General features: G+C 46.1%; 1 protein-coding gene across 2 annotated transcripts in view; it reads left to right on the top strand.

The window, feature by feature from the left end:
* The first annotated feature begins 14,309 nt into the window (after positions 1-14,309).
* The window catches only part of sdr16c5b (short chain dehydrogenase/reductase family 16C, member 5b), a 39,157-nt gene continuing 30,296 nt past the window's right edge, over positions 14,310-23,170 (top strand). The window contains exons 1-2 of one of the 2 annotated variants that reach the window (XM_038809399.1): positions 14,310-14,836; positions 20,967-21,098. In XM_038809399.1, the coding sequence (XP_038665327.1) occupies positions 14,516-14,836; positions 20,967-21,098 (453 nt within the window). In that variant the 5' untranslated portion in view covers positions 14,310-14,515. The remainder of the gene's footprint in view (positions 14,837-20,966; positions 21,099-23,170) is intronic. The other variant, XM_038809398.1, reaches the window with a different exon arrangement.

Genomic DNA, 23,170 nt, shown 5'->3' with positions numbered 1-23,170 from the left:
TGTAAATATGTTTTGTTGTTCATTGAGGACGGGCGAATGTTTATGATTGCTATCATTATTGTTATTGTTGGTATTTTATTACGGTTCGTTGTTGTTATATAAATACAAAATTTTTCAATAAAAATTATTTTTTAAAAAAAAGAACAGACATAGCCAAGGCCGGGATGCACGCAGTAGACGAGACACTGCCCTTTCAAGTAGAAAACGACGTTTCCGACGTCGCCCTTGCCGCCACTCGAAATCAGGTAGGCAGACCTGTGGCATTCTTTTCCCGGACCCTTCATGCCTCTGAAACTCAGCACTCATCAGTCGAAAAAAAGGCCCAGGCAATCGCTGAAGCTGTGTGGCATTGGAGGCATTACCTGGCCGGCAGGAGATTCACTCTCCTCACTGACCAACGGTCGGTAGCATTCATGTTTAACAACACGCAGCGGGGCAAGATCAAAAATGATAAAATCTTGCAGTGGAAAATCGAGCTCTCCACCTATAATTACGAGATTTTGTATCGCCCCGGCAAACTCAACGAGCCCCCAGACGCCCTCTCCCGAGGTACATGTGCCAGCGCACAAGTAGACCAACTCCGGGTCCTGCACGACAGCCTTTGTCACCCAGGGGTCACACGACTGTACCACCTCGTCAAGGCTCGCAACCTGCCCTACTCCGTCACCAGAGACTGCCAGGTCTGTGCGGAGTGCAAGCCGTACTTCTACCGGCCGGACCTGGTGAAGGCTTCCCGCCACTTTGAACGCCTCAGCGTGGATTTCAAAGGGCCCCTCCCCTCCACGACCGCAACACGTATATCCTTAGTGTGGTCAATGAGTACTCCAGATTCTCCTTCGCCATCCCATGCCCCGATATGACGTCTGCCACCGGCATCAAGACCCTCAACACAATCTTCGCTCTGTTCGGTTTTCCCGCCTACATCCACAGTGACAGGGGATCCTCATTCATGAGCGATGAGCTGCATCAGTTTCTGCTCAGCAGTGGTATCGCCTCCAGCAGAACAACCCCCGGGGAAATGGGCAGGTAGAGAGGGCGAGCGGGACGGTTTGGAGGGCCGTCCAGCTGGCCCTACGGTCCAGGAACCTCCCAGCCTTTTGCTGGCAGGAGGTCCTCCCTGATGCACTACACTCCATCCGGTCACTACTGTGCACCGCCACAAATAACACAACCCATGAACGTGCTTTTACCTTCCCCAGGAAGTTCACATCCGGGGTTTCGCTCCCGACTTGGCTCGCAGCTCCAGGACCGGTTCTGCTCCGTAGGCACGTGCCACTCCACAAGGCGGACAGGGTACACTTGCTCCACGCCAACCCCCAGTATGCCTACATGGAGTTCCCCAACGGCCGCCAAGATACTGTCTCCCTCAGGGACCTGGCACCGTCAGGTTCTACCCCAACACACTTCCCCACCCATGCGCCACCCTCCCCTCCCCCAGCGCTACTAACATTAACCCCACCTGGTCCATCCCTCCTTCCCCTTCCGATGCAAGAGGACAAAGGAGATTTCGGCGAGCTCCCGGGGTCATCCGACTAATGGCCAGCACCAGCACCGCCAGCCCCAACATCAGTGACACCAGCATCGCCAGCACCGACATCGCTACCACCGTTACGTCGCTCCCAGTGAATCGTCAAAGCACCGGATCGACTGAATCTCTGACGGGCACCGGACCGTCAAAATGGACATTTTTTTTCCTTCCCCACTCATTTTATAAGACACGGTACATAATTTGCAACATTGTATATAGATCCACACCACCCCTGCCGGACTCATTTTTAATAGGGGGTGAATGTGGTGAACCACTGTACACCTGTATTAGGGGATGTTAGGTCGGACCTGTATTACAGGTTCACCGGTAGCCCCTGCCGGCTGGCTCCGCCCACAAGGAGCCGTATAAATATGCGTGACCTCCATTGATCTGCCATTTCGCCTGCTGCAGTAGGAGGCCACGCATCTGACTGCAATTTGAGCCCAATTTGAGTCTTTTGTGCAATTGATCGTACATCAACAATCAAACACAGTTTAACTTCACACTGTACACAAAAAGTAGTAATATTGCAGTAAAACAAAATTAACTACACATTCCTAACAGCCAAACACTCAAATGCATTTAAAGAAGCCAACAACAGCTTGAAAGATTGTATAAACAAAGACAAATTGTGTTGCGGATCTCAAGGCCTTATGAGACCTGAAAATGGCAGACAAGTTGGGACTGCAAATACATTTATGTTTAACTCTTATTTGTTCAGCATATCTTGACATATATTATGTATCATAGTACATTGAACTTTGGGATGTGGCAGATGGATCATAATGACCCTTTCTTATCCTCTGCATCCCATGTTTTGTGCCAACTGATTATATATGCACGCAATGTTGAATAGAGCACATTTATCATTGTCAGTCACCTCAATTCCAGATTTTAAAATGCTTCATTCAACATCAAAAGTATTCACAAGAACACAAAGTATTGAATATATTTGTTATTGTTACGCTTCTGTCCTCAAGAATATTAACAGTGAACCTGGCTCAATATTCATTCTGTCTGGCCAGTATTTTGCTTTTATTGCAGTGCCAGAGTTTATAGTAGAGAATTATATCATGGTTTTAATTGTTGATAAGCTGATGAATTGCAGTCAAGGCAGGATCAAAGATATAGCATGCAATAAAATCATTCAGCGGCTGGCTAACTGATTGTCTTATGTCCATATCTTGCATATGCTCAACTTGTGTCACTCCTATTTTGTTTAATAGCATGGCTGCAGCTTTTAGAACATAGAACATAACAGTGCAGTACAGGCCCTTCGGCCCTCGATGTTGCGCCGACCTGTGAAACCACTCTAAAGCCCATCTACACTATTCCCTTATCATCCATATGTTTATCCAATGACCATTTGAATGCCCTTAGTGTTGGCGAGTCCACTACTGTTGCAGGCAGGGCATTTCACACCCTTACTACTCTCTGAGTAAAGAAACTACCTCTGACATCTGTCCTATATCTATCTCCCTTCAATTTAAAACTATGTCCCCTCGTGCTAGACATCACCATCCAAAGAAAAAGGCTCCTACTGTCCACCCTATCTAATCCTCTGATCATCTTGTATGCCTCAATTAAGTCACCTCTTAACCTTCTTCTCTCTAACAAAAACAGCCTCAAGTCCCTCAGCCTTCCCTCATAAGAGCTTCCCTCCATACCAGGCAACATCCTGCTAAATCTCCTCTGCACCCTTTCCAATGCTTCCATATCATTCCTATAATGCGGCGACAAGAATTGCACGCAATACTCCAAATGCGGCCACACCAGAGTTTTGTACAGCTGCAACATGACCTCATGGCTCCGAAACTCAATCCCTCTACCAATAAAAGCTAACACACCGTACACCTTCTTAACAACCCTCTCAACCTGGGTAGCAACTTTCAGGGATCTATGTACATGGACAGCGAGATCTCTCTGCTCATCCACACTACCAAGAATCTTACCATTAGCCCAGTACTCTGTCTTCCTGTTATTCCTTCCAAAATGAATCACCTCACACTTTTCTGCATTAAACTCCATTTGCCACTTCTCAGCCCAGCTCTGCAGTTAATCTATGTCCCTCTGTAGCTTGTAACATCCTTCCGCAGTGTCCACAACTCCACCAACTTTAGTGTCATCTGCAAATTTACTCACCCATCCTTCTACGCCCTCCTCCAGGTCATTTATAAAAATGACAAACAGCAGTGGCCCAAAACAGATCCTTGTGGTACACCACTAGTAACTGGACTCCAGGCTGAACATTTCCCATCAACCACCACCCTTTGTCTTCTTCCAGCCAGCCAATTTCTGATCCAAACTGCTAAATCACCATGAATCCCATGCCTCCGTATGTTCTGCAATAGCCTACCGTGGGGAACCTTATCAAACGCTTTACTGAAATCCATATCACCACATCAACTGCTTTACCCTCGTCCATCTGTTTGGTCACCTTCTCAAAGAACTCAATAAGGTTTGTGAGGCACGACCTACCCTTCACAAAACCGTGTTCACTATCTCTAATCAAATTATTCCTTTCCAGATGATTATACATCCTATCTCTTATAAACCTTTCCAAGACTTGCCCACAACAGAAGTAAGGCTCACTGGTCTATAATTACCGGACTTGTCTCTACTCCCCTTCTTGAACAAGGGGACAACATTTGCTATCCTCCAGTCTTCTGGCACTATTCCTGTAGACAATGATGACATAAAAATCAAAGCCAAATCTCAGCAATCTCCTCTCTAGTTTCCCAGAGAATCTTAGGATAAATCCCATCCGGCCCAGGGGATGTATCTATTTTCACACTTTCCAGAATTGCTAACACCTCCTCCTTATGAACCTCAAGCCCTTCTAGTCTAGTAGTCTGTATCTCAGTATTCTCCTCGACAACATTGTCTTTTTCCTGTGTGAATATTGACAAAAAATATTCATTTTGCACCTCTCCAATCTCCTCGGACTCCACGCACAACTTCCCACTATTGTCCTTGACTAGCCCTACTCTTACCCTAGTCATTCTTTTATTCCTGACATATCTATAGAAAGCTTTAGGGTTATCCTTGATCCTACCTGCCAAAAACTTCTCATGTCCCCTCCTGGCTCTTCTTAGCTCTCTCTTTAGGTCCTTCCTAGCTAACTTGTAACATTCGAGCGCCATAACTGAACCTTCACGTCTCATCTTTACATAAGTCTCCTTCTTCCTCTTGACAAGTGTTCCAACTACTTTAGTAAACCACGCTTCCCTCGCTCGACCACTACCTCCCTGCCTGACAGGTACATACTTATCAAGGACATGCAGTAGCTGTTCCTTTAACAAGCTCCACATTTCAATAATGCCCATCCCCTGCAGTTTCCCTCCCCATCCGATGCATCCCAAGTCTTGCCTCATCGCATCATAATTGCCTTTCCCCCAGATATAACTCTTGCCCTGTGGTATATACCTATCCCTTTCCATCACTAAAGTAAACGTAATCGAATTGTGGTCACTATCACCAAAGTGCTCACCTACCTCCAAATCTAACACCTCTCCTAGTTCATTACCCAGTACCAAATCCAATATGGCCTCGCCTCTCGTTGGCCTATCTACATACTGTGTCAGGAAACCCTCCTGCACACATTGGACAAAAACGGACCCATCTAAAGTACTTGAACTATAGTGTTTCCAGTCAATATTTGGAAAGTTAAAGTCCCCCATAACAACTACCCTGTTACTTTCGCTCCTATCAAGAATCATCTTTACAATCCTTTCTTCTACATCTCTGGAACTTTTTGGAGGCCTATAGAAAACCCCTAACAGGGTGACCTCTCCTTTCCTGTTTCTAACTTCAGCCCATACTACCTCAGTAGACGAGTCCTCATCAAACGTCCTTTCTGAGCCCATATTGGAAATTGTTGACTGAAGGCATTACCCCTTAAAGAAAATTGCGTATTGTCACAAGTAGGCTTCAAGTGAAGTTACTGTGAAAAGGCCCTAGCCACCTGTTCAGGGAGGCTGGTCTGGGAATTGAACCCACGCTGCTGGCCTTGGTCTGCTTTACAAGCCAGCTATTCTGCCCACTGTGCTAAACCTTCACCTGGGGCTCTTTTAGCTCCAGTTGGAACTCAGTGGCTTAACTCATGACTATAATTGAAAACAGTTGCTTGCATACACTTGTTGATGGTTCCTTTCAATTATGTTAGCGCTCCTTTCATATGGTCATCTGTAAATAGATTATATGTAACTTGCAAATGTTATAAATGTAAACAATTGTTCATCTTTTGAACTTTCATAATCTTTCCATAAACCATTGGCTGAATTCTCCGCTGTCAGGATTCTCCATTGTGCCGGCAGCCCGGGGATTTCCTGACGGCGTGAGACTGCCCACAATGGGAAGCTCCATTGTGCCGGCTGGCGAGTCAGAGAATCCCAGGGGCGCGTTGCCCCAGAAATCTGGTGCGGCGGGATGGAGAATCCCCCCCCCCCCAGATTTGGACAATTCTTAAACAATGTATCCAGAAAGACTTTATAATTCCACCACTAAAGCAACCACCAATGTCTTAAATTATTCCAGAGATTAGTCTCTGGCAAATTACTTGCAAATCTAGACTGGCTGTTGGTTACCCTTTATGTGAAAGAATCTAAAATCAGTCTTTTACAACCTTGGTGTTGCCTTGAACATAACCTTCCGGACACATATTTGCACCATAATTGAGGTTTAATTCCACTTGGGTAACATTGCCCAACTCTGCCCCTGCCCCAGCTTATTAGCTGCTGAAATCTTCATCAATGCTTTTCTTACATCTAGGCTTGACTATTCCAGTGCTCTCCTTATGGCCCTTTTTTGGCCATGCTCCACAAATATGAGCTCATCCGAAACTCAGCTGCTCCTATCACAACTGTGCTCTCTGACACACATTGGTTCCCAAGCCAGCAATGCTCCACATGTAAAACTCTCATCCTTGTATTCAAATCCCTCCCTAGACTTGTCCCTTCCCAATGCTGTAACTAATTCAGCCCTGCAATCCTCTTGGATTTCAGTGCCCCTCTATTTTTGATCCCATTTTAATCACGCCACCCTTGGCACAATGTTATACATCTATATTGCTGATGTCGCAAAGATCACACAATCACAGAACTGTAGAGGTGCACAAGGAGGCCATTTGGCCAAATGCACCGCTCTCCATATTATAACTTAGTGCAATTTTTCTGCCATTTCCCCATAACCCTGCACATTGTTTCTGTTCAAATAATCATCTAACGCCCTCTTGAATGCCTTGATTGAATCTGCCTCCACCAAACTTCAATTCGGTGGATTCACCACTCGCTTCAACGGATAAGTGTTCAGCAAAGGAAAAGACAAGTTTAAGATCTAGGTCAATGTTGTCACATGTTTGACATTAAGCCAAGGCTTGGTTTGCATAACCAATTACAAATTAGGGCCAGGATTCTCCCGAATCGGCATGATGGCCCGACGCCGGCGTAAAAAACGGCGCGAACCACTCTGGTGTTGGGCCGCCTTGAAGTTCCGGAATCCTCCGACTCAGAAGGGGCTAGCAGCGGCGTGACGCCAATCACGACGGCGTCACCCGTCACAGACGCACGCGCCATCATTGACCCACCGCCAGAGACTCGGCAAAATGGCCGACCGCCGCGCAGCGCCGAGGTTCCAGGAGCGGGACATCGGGGTGCTCCTGGATGCAGTGAAGCAGAGGAGGGAGGCCCTGTACCCAGGATACGGCCACAGGATCGCACCATGCCTCAGCCAGCGCTTATGGAAGGAGGTGGCAGAGGCCGTCAGCTCTGTGGCCGTAACAGCCAGGATAGACAACCAGTGCCACAAGAAGGTCAATGACCTAGTCAGAGCAGCCAGGGTGAGTAACCCCCCCATCCCCATTCCCCCTTCAGGATGGGCGGCACAACCCTAGCTGAAACCAACATGCCTGCACCCACCCATGCAGGCTGCATTGGCAGGATGGGCTGTGAACCTATGCCAACATACGCACAACGGCTGGTCTGCAAGTATATGTCCGCCTAGCACTGTTGCCCTTTATCCCCGTCACCCCTTCCCCCCCCCCCCCCCTCCCCCCAGGAGAAGCGCGTTCATAACAACCAGGAGCATCAGAGGATCGGAGGGGGTCAACCTGAATTGCGCCCCCTCACCGTTCGTGAAGAGAGGGCCCTGGATATGGCAGGCGGACCCGAGGACCGGGAGGTTGCGGAAGCAGAGGTCGGGGGCGCAGCACCAAGTGAGACCCCTCCCACTGCCTTTCCCCCCTTCCCCCTTCCCCATCGCCTCCCCCCACTTGTGTATCTAACTATGCATGCTATATTGTGTATTGCAGGACCAAACGTCGACCCACACATCCCTGCAGATGTCAACCACCCCCAGGACGTGCCAGGGCACCCAGAGGACAGGGAACAACCAGGGCCATCAGGCATATGATGCCCCCATCAGCACCGGGGCGCCCACGGGCCAAAGATAGACCCGGACCGTCAGGCATCCGGCAACCCATCTGGTGTCGAGCGGCGGGGAGGGCAGCCACACCAACAGGCCCCCATCCCAGTCGACCCAGGACAGACACCCAGGACACCAATGCCCAGGGCACCTACGCCCAGGGCACCCATGCACAGGACACCCATGCACAGGACACCCCAGGACACCCACGCACAGGACACCCACGCACAGGACACCCACGCACAGGACACCCACGCACAGGACACCCACGCACAGGACACCCACGCACAGGACACCCACGCACAGGACACCCACGCACAGGACACCCACGCACAGGACACCCATGCACAGGACTCACCTACCCAGGACACCCAATGACAGGGGATGGACAGACAAGAAACACCAACCCAGGGGACCCGGGACTTCGGGTCCCATGAGGACCTCAACATTACACTATTGCTATCTCCAACACCATTCACCATCGCAGAGACTCTCACCTCGGTTGGTCACTTTAGCAATGAGGCTTCTGGTACGCTCACTGGTGCGTACCACACAGTCATACCAGTACAGCAGGTGGGATGTAGGAGCAGCCGAGGAGCCGGACAGTCGGAGGACAGCCCGGCCCCAGCAACCAGCTGCCGCCCAGATGGGTCCCGGATGCCCACCCGTAGACCCGATGCAGTCACGAACCAAGGGACGATTGAAGGGGGTGACGGCCGGCTTGCAGCACCTGCAGACGCAGTTGGAGGAGTCCACCCGCGTGCAGGAGCATGGAGTGGTGCCGGACATGCGTGCCACCCAGGCCGAAACCGCACGGGTGGCGTCCGTGGTGGAGGCAATGGGTGCAGCAGTGTCAGACATGGGGAGCAGTACGCAAGGCCTGGGGACTTCCATGCAGATGGCATCCATGGCCCAGGACATGGCTGGCCTCTAACAGGCAGCCATGAGCCAGAACCAGCTGCAGATCGCAGTGGCACTCAATGCCATGGCCCAGTCTCAGCAGGCCATCGCAGAGGGCATCAGCGCCATTGCCCAGGTGCTGGATGGCGTCGCCCGGACATGGGCAGGGATGGCCAACTCCCTGAGCTCCATGGCTGCAAACTCGCAGATCCTTGTTGATACCATGGCAGGCCTCCAGGGCTGGCAGTGCCAGGTGGCAGGGGTGCTCGGTCCGTTCGCATCCCTGACCCATGGAGAGGCCCGGGGGCCAACGGGCACCCCGAAGGAGGAGGAGGTGCTGGGGCCCGTTCCAGGTCCCCCTGCAGCGGAGGTCCCGGAACACCACGACACCTCGGACTCCGCCCCCCCTCCATCCCAGCTGCATCTGGTGGGCTACGGGCAGAATAGGCTGGCAGCTCGCCATCCCGCCCGCCCGAGGCGCAGCCTGGCCTATCTAGGCCGGGCTGCCTCAGGAAACGGCCGCTAAAGGGGACCCTAGTCACAGGGCAGGAATCACAGCAGTCCACCTCAAGTTCTGCTGTACCATCTGGGGAACCATCTAGGCGTAGTCATAGGGCCCGTAAGGTCAGAAAATTAGACACCGAGTAAGTTGGCATGGGTGCAGGGCACAGATTAATCATAGAGGCTAGGGGACATGTACGAACTGTTTGTCATTAAAATCACTTTCACACCTACAGGGGCTGCCTCTGTGCTCTGTCCAGTGCGTACGGGGGTGGGGTGTGAAGTGAGCGCCAGTGTGTGTGTGTGAGGGGTTATAGGATGTCAGCCTCAAGTGAGTTTGCCCATCCCTGCCCAGGGCAGACGACGGGACCGTGTGCTGCAGAGTCTAGGCCACATGTACGGACATCCCAGGTGGAGGGTGTTACTGTGGCAGTCCAGATAAGAATAAGAAACCTAGTAGGAGATACAGTTCAACAACAGCAAAGAGCAAAGAACAGGTGAGGAACAAAACAAAACGTAGAAGCCCTGTGATAGCGAAGCTCTAGTGGCTACTAACAAATTAGATGGACAAGGAGGCAAAACAAAGGAACTTGACAGTTGGAGAGAATTTGGTGTTTACACAGAGAAGCCAGACAAAGGACAGCCAGCATTGTCCTATAGATGGATATGTATGGAGAATGTACTCCTATTGGTACATATAAAGCTAAAGCCAGACTTGTAGCTCAGGGATTTGAGGAACAACTGTGTAACCAGGAAATGGCAGAGGAGTTAAACATATACTTTGCCTCAGTCTTCACGGTGGAAGACACTAATAATATTCCAAAAATAAATAACCAAGGGTGGTGGTGGGGGGGAAATTAATACAATAACAATCACGAGGGGAAAAGTACGAGGGAAACTAATGGGGTTAAAGGCTGAGATGTCCCTTAGAGCTGATGGGTTGCATCCCAAGGCATTAAAGGAAGTAGCTACAGAGATAGTTGATGCACTGGTACTAATCTTCCTTGATTTCTGGAGAAATCCAGAGAATTGGGAAACTGCGAATGTAACACCATTATTCAAAAATGAGGGAGACAGAAACAAGTAACTATAAGCCAGTTAGCTTAACTTCTGTATTTGAGAAAATGTTAGCGTCCATCATGTAATAGCAGAGCATTTAGAAATGCCAAGAAAATCAAGCAGAGTCAGCATGGCATCATGAAGGGGAAATCATGCCTGACAAGTTAATTCAAATTCTTTGAGGTGGTAAGAGCAGGGTAGATGAAGGGGAACCTGTAGATATACTATCCTTGGATTTCCAAACAGAGTTCGATCAGGTATCACACAAAAGGTTATTTAATAAGTAAGAGCCCATGGTGTTCAGGACAGTATATTAGCTTGAATAGAGGATTGGTTAACTAATAGAAGACAGAGTTTTGGGATAAGAGGAACATTTTCAGGATGGCAATCTGTAACTAAAGGAATTACACAGGGATCCATGTTGGGGCCACAATTATTCAAAACATATATTAATGACAAGTCAAAGGAAGTGATAGCACTGTTGCCAAATTTGCAGATAACACAAAAATAGGGAGGAAAGCAAGTGCTGAGCATGACACAAAGAGTCTCCAGAAGGATATAGACAGGTTAGGGGAGTGGGCAAAACTTGGCATGGATTTGCGAGTTCTTGTACATAAACCACAAAAAAAACTAGCACGCAAGTTTAGCAGGTAATTGGGAATGCATATGGAATGGTGGCCTTTATTGACATAGAATTTACAGTGCAGAAGGAGGCCATTCGGCCCATCGAGTCTGCACCGGCTCCTGGAAAGAGCACCCTACCCAAGGTTAACACCTCCACCCTATCCCCATAACCCAGTAACTCCACCCAACACTAAGGGCAATTTATCATGGCCAATCCACCTAACCTGCACATCTTTGGACTGTGGGAGGAAACCGGAGCACCCGGAGGAAACCCACGCACACACGGGGAGGATGTGCAGACTCCGCACATACAGTGACCCAAGCCGGATTTGAACCTGGGACCCTGGAGCTGTGAAGCGATTGTGCTATCCACAATGCTACCATGCTGCCCTAAAAGGGAATGGAGTATAAAAATAGAAAAGTCCTGATTAAACTATACAAGGCACCATTTAGACCACAAAAATTGGACAATCGCAGCAGGTCTGAGAGAGAAGGGAACTAACATTTCAACTCTTTGTTAAAGCTGGGGAGAACTGGAAATAGGGACAGATTTATACTGTTGTGGGGGATGTGGAGTGGTGGGGCTGGATAGACGGCCAGTGATAGGTGGAGATTGACAAAGATGTTGTGGACAGAAAGGCAAAAAGTGCCATACACAAAGATTACCTCCTCTGCAAATTCATCAAACCAGTATTAAAAAAGTGATAATCTGGACTTTCTGATATTCTACTTAGACCCACTGTACTCCAGTAGTTTAGAAATTATCTTCTCAAGGATGCCAAATTCTTATTAAGTTAGGCCCTTGGATAATTTCAAATTATTGTGGATAAATGGAATTATAATCCATGGTTTGACACTAAGATGAGTGGTAAAGCGAAAAGTGCAGAGGATACTGGAAGTCTGCAGAGGGATTTGGATAGGTTAAGTGAATGGGCTCGGGTCTGGCAGATGGAATACAATGTTGACAAATGTGAGGTTATCCATTTTGGTAGGAATAACAGCAAACGGGATTATTATTTAAACGATAAAATATTAAAGCATGCCGCTGTTCAGAGAGACTTGGGTGTGCTAGTGCATGAGTCACAGAAGGTTGGTTTACAAGTGCAACAGGTGATTAAGAAGGCAAATGGAATTTTGTCCTTCATTGCTAGAGGGATGGAGTTTAAGACTAGGGAGGTTATGTTGCAGTTGTATAAGGTGTTAGTGCGGCCACACCTGGAGTATTGTGTTCAGTTTTGGTCTCCTTACTTGAGAAAGGACGTACTGGCGCTGGAGGGTGTGCAGAGGAGATTCACTAGGTTAATCCCAGAGCTGAAGGGGTTGGATTATGAGGAGAGGTTGAGTAGACTGGGACTGTACTCGTTGGAATTTAGAAGGATGAGGGGGGATCTTATAGAAACATTTAAAATTATGAAGGGAATAGATAGGATAGATGCGGGCAGGTTGTTTCCACTGGCGGGTGACAGCAGAACTAGGGGGCATAGCCTCAAAATAAGGGGAAGTAGATTTAGAACTGAGTTTAGGAGGAACTTCTTCACCCAAAGGGTTGTGAATCTATGGAATTCCTTGCCCAGTGAAGCAGTTGAGGCTCCTTCATTACATGTTTTTAAGGTAAAGATAGATAGTTTTTTGAAGAATAAAGGGATTAAGGGTTATGGTGTTCGGGCCGGAAAGTGGAGCTGAGTCCACAAAAGATCAGCCATGATCTCATTGAATGGCGGAGCAGGCTCGAGGGGCCAGATGGCCTACTCCTTCTCCTAGTTCTTATGTTCTTATGGTTACATTTTAAAAGTGTAGGTTTACTTTAAGAGCATTCTAAATTTAAAGATGGCATCACCATTCACTTGGAGACTAAGCAATTTTTCACACTTGCTAGTTTAGGTAGGCTCTACTACATTGCCGATCGCACTTAGCTCAAACAAATCCCAACAGTGGATGCCTGGAACAGCTGTCTGCAGAGCTCTCTTGCTCAGCATTTATGTTTATTGTCTTGAATTCAGGCTGTTTATTGCCTTTAGCTTGGTTTAAAAATTCACAAGTCTCTCGTTATGTTCAATTAGTGATCTATAAAAATTTTGGAGTAACACCATACACATGTGAAGGCATGATTGGGGATCAGATTTTTAGTGACAGGTTTTATCTTCTGACTGAAATTTTTTAATGATTTCTCAGGACATACTGCAGCCTCAAATTTTAAAAGATTTAGCTCACCCCTGTTAGGTCTGCTGACTCTGTGCTTTGAAGCTAGACTTCCAAAGGAGATGCAATGGAGTGCTCTGCTGCAATAAGGTATTTTAAATAAAAACAGAAAATGCTGGATAAACATTTCTCTTTCCACAGATGCTACCAGTTTTTCTGGCATTTTCTGTTTTTATTTCAGATTCCAGCATCTGCAGTATTTTTCTTTTATTTTAAGGAATTTTACATCTCTGCCTTTAGCTTCCAAGTCAGTCTTTAGAGCTATTTCCTGGCAATCTGGGCAGCACCGTAGTACAGTGGTTAGCATTGTTGCTTCACAGCTCCAAGGCCCCAGGTTGATTCCCGGCTTCAGCGACTGTCTGTGCAGAGTCTGCACATTCTACCTATGCCTGCGTGGGTTTCCTCCAGGTGCTCCGGTTTCCTTCCACAGTCCAAAAGATGTACAGGTTATATGAATTGGCTATGTTATATTGCCCTTAGTGTCCAAAAAGGTTAGGTGGGGTTACTGGGTCAGTGGGATAGGGTATAGGTGTGATCTTAAATAGAGTTCTCTTTCCAAGGGCTGGTGCAGACCCGATGGGCCAAATGGCCTCTGTCTGCACTGTAAATTCTATGATCTTTCCCTCTGCACCCAGAGCTTCTATGCAGGTCAGAATGCTCTTTGCCCCCTCAATCTTCCAGCATTTCGGATTTTTCCACAGGCTGGTGTCATGTTGCAGGATGTTGGTTACAGTTTTGTAGGTCTGAAGAAGTCTTTGTAGTCAGACCCTTAGAACTATTTACAAATACACTAAAGAGTACAAGCTCTTTTGTCAAGTAAATAAAGCCCGCTAACCACGCTCAGTCCAACACTCAACTGACTGTGTGCCGGTCAGAGGCTCTTACATCACTATCTGGGTGGAACTGTACTTAGTCCCATGTTTATCATTATGTGCCAGGCGCTTATACTTACACCCAATTCCACCCACACAGTTGAAAAACTATTAAACTGTTTACACTTATCACCACAGCAGCACTGAGCAGGCAATGTGTGATTGCAGTGCTCCTAAAATCAGTAGATGGCAGTATTGTGACACTGACAATCAGTGAAATTATAGACAAAGCAAGAATGTGAACTTTCGCTTACTCCCCCAAGATCGGAGCATTGCAACATCGGAGCGACTGATTTGCAAATTCGGGGTTGAGGAGTGACTGCGTAGCGGGCAGCTTCGAGCGAAGGTCACTTGCTTTTCTGTTGCGGTTGCGCGCAGACGCAACAGGTAGGTGACAAAGAAAGAAACAGAAATGAATTTCCTCCTGGAGTCGCTCCTCACGCTGCTCCTGTCTCTGTATTATACGCTGGAAGCCCTGGTGCTGCTGGTGGTGCCGGTGCGGAGGAAGAATGTGAGCGGGGAGATTGTGCTGGTGAGCGGGGCTGGCAGCGGTATCGGGCGGCTCCTGGCGCTGGAATTCGCGCGCCTGCACTCCACGCTCGTGCTCTGGGACATCAATGAGGAAGGCAACCAGGAGACTGCGCGGCAGGCCCGAGAGAGAGGAGCTTCCAGAGTCTACACCTACAACTGCGACTGCAGCAACAAGGCTTCTGTCTATGAGGTAGCCGACAAGGTAAATAAAATGCATTCCCTTTTAAACACTGCATTACTTCCGGGAAGGGGGAGGGAGGGGTGTTGAATACCGTACATGCTTTTTTGTCAAGTAAATAAATTCTGCTGTCAGTGTATATCCATGATCCCAGTTTGGACCCGCAGATAAAAATATAAAGGCAATGGTAAATCTGAACGAACTCATTCTCACCAGTTATTATACCCAAGCGCCATGTCATGTGAACCATTGCACCTTGCGTGCGCGAATGATAGATTGGTGTCTGGACTCCCATACACAAAGATGGTAAGCTTGGATAGTGTAGCAGGAACCTCCGTCAACTTTCCATTCCTTAACCCGGGATAGAATCCCTACAGTACAGAATGAGGCCATTCGGCCCAATTGAGAATTCACCGACCCTCTGAGTGAGCACTTCACCCAAACCTACTTCCTCACCCTATCCTGAACACCCCACCTACACATCCCTGGACACTTAAGGGGCCATTTAGCATGGCCAATCCATCTAACCTGTATATCTTTGGACTGTGGGAGGAAATCGGGGCACCCAGAGGAACCCCACGCAGACACAGGGAGAAAATGCAAACTCCACAGAGACCCAAGGCTAGAATTAAATTTGGGTTCCTGGTGCAATGAGACTGCAGTGCTAACCACTGAGCCACTGGTAATGCTAATTTGTGACATGTTAGGGCCTGAGGATCCCTGCCCCATTAGCCACAGAAAACGAACTTGTGTGTGCCCTTTGCCAGAATTTACAAGTGAAATTAATCAATTCATGCCGTGGAGGTGAATTCCTAAAATGAAAACAAGATGGTTTTCTAGGACGGTATGTTAATAGCCCAACTAGGGAAGAAGGTATTTTAAATCTCGTATTGTGCAATGAGAAAGAGTTGATCAATAGTTTTGTTGTAAAGGGGCTTTGAGGGAAGAGTGACCTCAACATATTGGATTTTCACATTAAAGAGATGCAGTTCAATCTGCAACTGGTCCTAAATCTAAACAAGGGGAAACTGTAAAGGTGTGAGGAGCCCAAGTTGGCTGTTAGCAGATTGGGAAATTACATGCAAAGGTTTAATGGGAGACAGGCAATGGCACTTAGAGAATTAATGTAGGATTTACAACAAAATATATTGCTTTAATCAGGAACAAAAACCCAACAGGTAAAGTGATTCAACCGTAGCTAACAAGAGAAGTTAAGGATTTAATCAAATCAAAAGAAGAGGCTTATAAAGTTCTCAAAAAATGTAAGAAGCTTGAGAATTGGGCATTTTTTTAGAATTCAACAAAAAAGGATCAAGAAATAGAATTTGAGAATAAACTGGTGAAAATCATTTTTTAAAAAGTCTGTAAAAGGTTCCCTGTGGAATTTAAAAAAGGAAACAACAAATGTGGGTCAATTACATACAGACAAGAGAATTTATAATGGGTATATGGAATGACGTGATACTAAACAAACTTTGGGGTAAATGTTTCGACCCCACCTGCCACGGGAATCATCGCGGGTGGGACAGAATATTTGACTGACCATTTAAAGGTCCGTTGGCGTCGGACGGGAACTTCCGATCTCTCGGTGGCCGAATCCAGAAAATCCCACCTTTTGTGACTGACTTCATGGATGAAAATATAGAAATTGTAATAAAAATACTAGAGCCAAGGGACTGGTGAGCATGAAGAACTGAAAGAGATTATTGCTTGAAAAAAAGAGGCCTTGTTGTCTAAGCTTGAAAGCATGCAAAAAATTACCAAACTCTTGGTTACAGTTTGGAAATTTCTTGAGAGCTATCCTGGTCAGTGCAAAATGAAAAGCTTAGATCGCAAGCCTCTTTTTTTAAAGAAACATTCTAGTTTTCTTTCAAAATAACTGTTTGAAAGAGAATAGTATTAGTAAAAAGTAGTATTGGAGAAATTAATCCAAACAAAAGTTGATAAATCCTATAGTGATGAAAGAAGTGGCTGTAGAGATGGTAGAAATCATGTAAGTAGCAGAATAGATAAGGGGGAAACCAGCAGATGAGGTATATTTGGATTTTCAGAACTTCCAAAAGGTCCCAGTTTCACCAGACAGATGGCGGGATTATCCCATGAGGAGAGATTGAGGAGACTGGGCCGAGAAAACTATTTTACGGGGCTCGGCAGGACAGATGCAACAAGGATGTTTCTTCTGGCTTGGTGGGAAGCGTGGGCGTCTATAACCAGGGGACACAATCTCCAAATAAGGGGTAAACTGTTTAGGACTAGATGAGGAATTTCTTCATTCTGTGGATGGTGAATCTTGGAATTCTCGCCCCCAGTGTGCTGTGAGGCTTAGTCATTAAGCATGTTCAAGACAGTGATGAACAGATTTTCAGACATTAAAGACATCAAGTGACAGGAATAGTGCAGTAAAATGACATTGAGGTAGAAGATCAGCCGAATGGCAGAGTAGGCCCAAGGGGTCAAATGGTCAAGTTCTGCTCCTATTTCTCATGTTCAAATGCAAAATGGGAGTTCAATTGCTTAAGGCTTTCAGGGACCCAGGCCATGGCCCTAACACGGTTTTTAACTGGTTGGTCACTTGCTCTCATTCATCAATCTGGCCAAATCCCAAACCTTGGACATGGAAACACCTGCACTATATGTGTCCTGTTTGGCCAGGCCAATTCTGAAGCAGAGAACCAGGGTTGCAGTGGCAGAAACTGGTGGGAAAAGTTGGGACATCATGGGTGAGATAATCCCCGCAACCAGCGCAAATCGCGCCTCGACACCGGCACTCTATTCTCCACAGAGCGGCGAATCAGCGCCATTGGTGCCAGCGTGGTTGGCGCGGCGCCGGTCGGGGGCCACTCTACGCTGCTGCCCGCCGATTCTTGGCCCGGGATGAGCCAAGCAGCCGTTGTGAAAACGGCGAGACTCGCCGTCCACACCTGCTCTCAGCCGGCAGGACCGTAGAGTTGAGGGGGGGGGGGGGGCGGCCTGTGAGGGGGGGTCTGATGTGGCCTGGCCCACGATCGGGGCCCGATTGGTGGGCTGTCCTCTCTGGCTGGGGTCTATTTTCTTCCGCGCTGGCCCCTGTAGTCCTGCGCCATGTTGCGTCGGGGCCAGCGATTTGAAGGAAGGCACTGCGCATGAGCGCGTTGGCGCCGGTGCCATTGCGCATGCACGGATCCCGCGGCGCCCAGTTTGCACCGGGATCAGCAGCTGGAGCGGCGTGAACTGCTCCAGTGCCATGCTGGCCCCTTTTGCGGGCCAGAATTAGTCGCCGGGTCGGCCCGTTCACGCCGTCGTAAAATGCGACGGCGTTTACAACGGCATGGGCACTCTGCCACGGGATTAGAGGATCCTGCCCCATGGCTCCAGATCCAGGATCCCATCACATGAGAGTGAACATAACTCAGGAATGCGCTAGAAAAACTGGAAATCTTAAATTTCACTTTTCTTAAAAAACATTTTCAATATAAAGTGTTTAAAATTAATCCGAATTCATAATTATTGACATAACAATTTAAATCCTTTTATGAGCCCACTCCCACATGTTTTTTTACCATAATCCACACCCTCAACCCCACCCTTTCCAAAAATGCAACTGCAATTTTCAACTTTCTATATATTTTTTTCTTTTAGGGTTTTTATTTCTCCAAGTGAAGGAATAAGATGGAGATCAGCTCACATTTAACTATTGTCTTCACATGTCAGGCCTGAATGTCAATTTTTGGAGCTGTGCCAGTTTCATTTAAGACTATTGATCGGCTTTTTGCTAATTTTCTAGGTTGGCCTGTATGTAGATACATAATGAATGCTCATACTTACGAGTCATTCTACATTGCATGCAAATAAAATTGCATAGGAATTAACAAATCAGATTTGTGGTCAACCAAAAAATACTCATTAGCTTTGATTCCTATGAACTGAAAGTTGAAAAAGTCAAAACAATTGGTGGCATTTTACCCTCCTTCCTCCTGGCGAGATCTTCCGGTCGCACTGAAGTCAATGGGCTTTTGAATGGCTGCCCACATTTTCCGGCCTGTAAAATGCTGCCCAATCTTTAGCTGAATTAAGACCTACACTATTGCCTGAATTCTCCGGTCACCCAGCTGCGGGTTTCTCGTTGGTGTGCCGTTGGCTGGCAGCGGGATTCTCTGCACCCGCTGCTTATCATTGGGATTTCCCAATGAAGCCACCCTATGCCCACCCAGAAACCTGCGGGTGGGAGTGTGCTGCCGGTGGGAACAGAGAATCCCAACTGCTGGAAAATTCTGGCCGGTGTTTTTGGTTGCGAAGCTCAGTTAATCTCTATGGCCTTTATAATGCTTAAACTTTTAAAAGCCCTGGTTAGGCCCCAAACAGAGTATTCCATCCAGTTCTGATAATCAGCCTTTAAAAGAGATGTATGGAGGGAGTGCAGACGTGATTTACAAGAATTGTTCCAGGGATGGGAGGGTATTAGTTACTCTCCTCTGAGCAAAGGAGATTGAGGGAAGATTTTTGGTGTGTATATGATTATAACGTCGATAAGGTAATAAAGGGAAAACTGTTCGAATGGTTGATGGTACATGGACTAGGGGGACACAGATTTAATATTTTGGGCAAGAGATTCAGGGGGATATAAGAAAGATCCTTTTTATGCGGTGAGTATTAATCAAATGGAACTAATTGTCTATTAGAGTGGAAGAAGCGGAAATAATGATTTCAAAAGGAAATTCGGTCACTTGTAGAAAATAAACTAGCAGGGCTACAAGGATCAAGCAAGTGAGTGGGACTTTACTGGATTGCTCAACGGGGAGCTGGCATGTACTTGACGGTGTGAGTGGCCTATGTCTGCAATGTAAATTATACAGTGACATATGTAATAATCGCTTATTGTCACAAGTAGGCTTCAATGAAGTTACTGTGAAAAGCCCCGAGTCGTCACATTCCGGTGCCTGTTCAGGGAGGCCGGTACGGGAATTGAACCCGCGCTGCTGGCATTGTTCTGCATTGCAAGCCAGCTATTTAGCCCACTATGCTAAACCAGCTATTTGTACCTTTAGTCTAGCTGCTTCTCCATAGGCGGAGCTTCAGGAAATTCTGCAAGTTACTATAATTCACTTTCCTGTCCTTTACACTAGGTGAGTACTTGTGTTGTAGTGGAGCAATTAGTCTGCCACAGACATTTGCAAGCATACGATGCAAGGGAAATCAACACATTTATACTGTTATGATAATTATTTTTATTCTTGCTATTAATTATGTAAATGTATTAATGTAAATATTCTTGAAAATGTCCTGCTAAATGCAAGACGAAAAGCTTCAGCAAAACGTTTCTCTTTTTCAGCAATGTTCAAACGTTCTGTACCACCAAATGACTATTTTTTTTTAATGTTCTTTCATGGGATGTGGGTATAGTTTTCCTGATGATATTCGAGTGCAGTGATTCCACACTATTTCTTATGGGGAAATGTTGCCCTTTAGCTTGGGAAGCCATTAATATAAAAAAGGGTTGCTAAAAGCACTTTGGTTGATTAAACACTGGCTCTTGTGGAAGCAGTGGAAATTAGATTCTAGTTGCCAAGTGTTTTAAGTGGGATTCTATATAAGGGACATGCTGAAGATCATTCAGTGTTTTATAGATAATTGTTCCTTGGGGGATAATTAGGAAACAATTACACACAAGTGATAGAACATTAGAATTTTCTTCCATAAATGGCAATTGATGCTAAATCAATTGTAAGCTTTAAATCTGTGAAAGATTTTTGAAATCCAAAAGTATTAAGGAATATTGGATAAACATGGAATTAGGTCACGGATCAGCTATGGCCTACTCCTGTTCCTGTGTTCCTTTGGCCCTAAATCATATTTCAGCCATCGAACATTTCATTTTTCCCTAATTCAGATGCTTAATGTATTGCTGACTTCTAATGATATGTTCAAAACCCTAAATTCAAGATGATAGGCTGCCGAGGAAGAGCCCTTTGTTTGTAGTTTTGTATATTATATTTCTGATTTCTATTGTACAAGATTAGAAGTATACTTAATGTATTTACCCTGTCATAAATTTGAGTGCAAATGTGTTAAAGAATCGGCACAATAACTCTACTAAAGTAACGAGTTTGGATTATTTGTTGCTATTTAGTGGTGCATGTGCTGGTGTTTATACATCTTTATACATCTTTCTTGACAGGTGAAAAGAGAGGTTGGAGATGTCAGTATTCTGATCAACAATGCAGGTATTGTTACTGGAAAGACTTTTATTGATTCACCAGATGCCTTGCTGGAGAAAACTATGGCAGTGAACACTCTTGCACATTTTTGGGTAAGCACTTCAGTATTTTTGTTGATCAAAATTCAGTAAATTAGTTGATCAAAACTCGACAATCTTGTCCTGCCCGTTATTAGTGAGTTTCAATTAAATGTAAATTGCAAAACAAGCATTCTTTGCACTTAATTTACTCTTGGCCAGATCAAATAATATTTTTAAATTTTTTTTTAATTTGTCTGTCACAATCTAACTTCAATTAATTTTAAAGAGGAGGGAAATGGCTGCTAGATTTCATTTTGGCTATAATGCAAAACCTCCAACTGCACATTTCCAATTGATTGGTGTTGAACCAGAGGGGACATCGTTGAAAGCTGTAAAGATCTCTCTGGGAATCAAACCATTTCACATCTGTTCCTGTCAACTGAGTCTCTGGTTATGTTGCACTACAAGTCTGAGTTTATGTTGCACTACAAGTCTGAGTTATGTTGCTAGTTGTTTACGTATGCAAATTGCTACAATAATAATCTATATTGTCACAAGTAGGCTTACATCAACACTGCAATTAAGTTACTGTGAAAAGCCCCTAGTCACCACATTCCGACGCCTGTTCGGGTACACGGAGGGAGAATGTTAAATTACCTAACATCACATCTTTCGGGGCTTGTGGGAGGAAACTGGAGCACCCGGAGGAAACCCATGCAGACATGGGGGAGAATGTGCAGACTCCGCACAGCCAGTGACCCAGGCTGGGAATCCAACCTGGGACCCTGGTACTGTGGAGCAACAGTACTAATCACTGTGCTCCTGTGCCAACAGTGTGGCTAGGGTGTGGTCAATTCCAGCCCTCTTGACCTGGAGTCGCAACCCAAATGAATTAACCAATAATTCTTTGAAAAATACCCAAAGCCCTTTCCTGCCCAATAATTACAGGCACCAGCATCTTTCTTCTCTTCAAACTTTCCTTTCAGTTTGAGGTTTTCACTGTAGATTCATGCAGCTCTCTATAGTTTCAGAAATACAGCAGCTTTTCTGGTGGAAATACGAGGGAGAGAGCAGCTCTTTTCCTCCGAGTGTCCAGGATTCAACTCTGCTTTCCATGGGTCTCTAAAATCATGCCACTCAGGCAAGATCCTATCCCCACCTGTTATCGGGCAGAATACGGCCTTTTGGCCACCAGCCAATCAATCAAACCGAGTCTCACCCCATCTCTCGGTTAATGAAACGTCTGAGTTTTGCTGTCCAAAGCTAGCAAAGTGTTCTCTTATGTAACCTTTAAATTCTTGTTTCCTCTGCTCGATGGTGCGCTTTAAGCATCGATGGATCAAAATGATAATAGCAAAAATAAAGGAAAGGGAAATAAGGGAATCAACAGGAAGGGCCCTTACAAAATCCACATTTCCACTACCATACTCCCCAAACACTAAAATCTGACTTGATACCATGCTGGAACAATTGGATCTCTACTTGGAACTAAACCAACTTTAATCGTTTTGAAAACGTCATTCTAAATTCCAGAAATCTTCTTTCTATATTCATTTCCGCTATTTAACCTCCTTTTAAAACCTTCTAAATTTATATCACGAACCTCTGTCATTAAATATCTTGCATGATTAGAAAATCCCACTTCATGTGACCTGACCAATTTCAAAGATGTCAGTAAAGAAAAATATCTTGGCAACTATTATTGGCAATTTAAATTTTTCTTACTGAGCACTCACTTCCAATTAATTTTATTCTCCTTTTCTGTGTATAAATTGCGAGGAAGGAATGCAATACTGATAATATCTCTGAACCTCTTATCGTTTTGTCAGAATGAAGGGCTAACACACAGCTTTGTCTTTAACCTTCTGAGTATTAACAAGACCACCCTGATACTGGTATGGTAATAGGCAGAAGAGGCTGAACCAAGTACATGGAAGACTTGTTTAAATGAAAGAAATAGGGGGTGATTCAGTGGCCGCCTTGTGCTTAAGTAAGAGCACAATGAGGTCATTAAATAGCGGGTGAGGACAAAAATGAGAACTGCACCGAACTGTTTGCTATCTCACCGGCTCACACCTTTGGCCTCATCAGAGGGCTGGAAGTCAGGGGAGCTGATGGCCACCGTCGCCATCGACCGGGTTAAG

Source organism: Scyliorhinus canicula, chromosome 10 (assembly GCF_902713615.1).
Source record: "Scyliorhinus canicula chromosome 10, sScyCan1.1, whole genome shotgun sequence".
Taxonomy (NCBI): Eukaryota; Metazoa; Chordata; class Chondrichthyes; order Carcharhiniformes; family Scyliorhinidae; genus Scyliorhinus; species Scyliorhinus canicula.
This window is presented reverse-complemented; position numbering and strand designations above follow the sequence as displayed.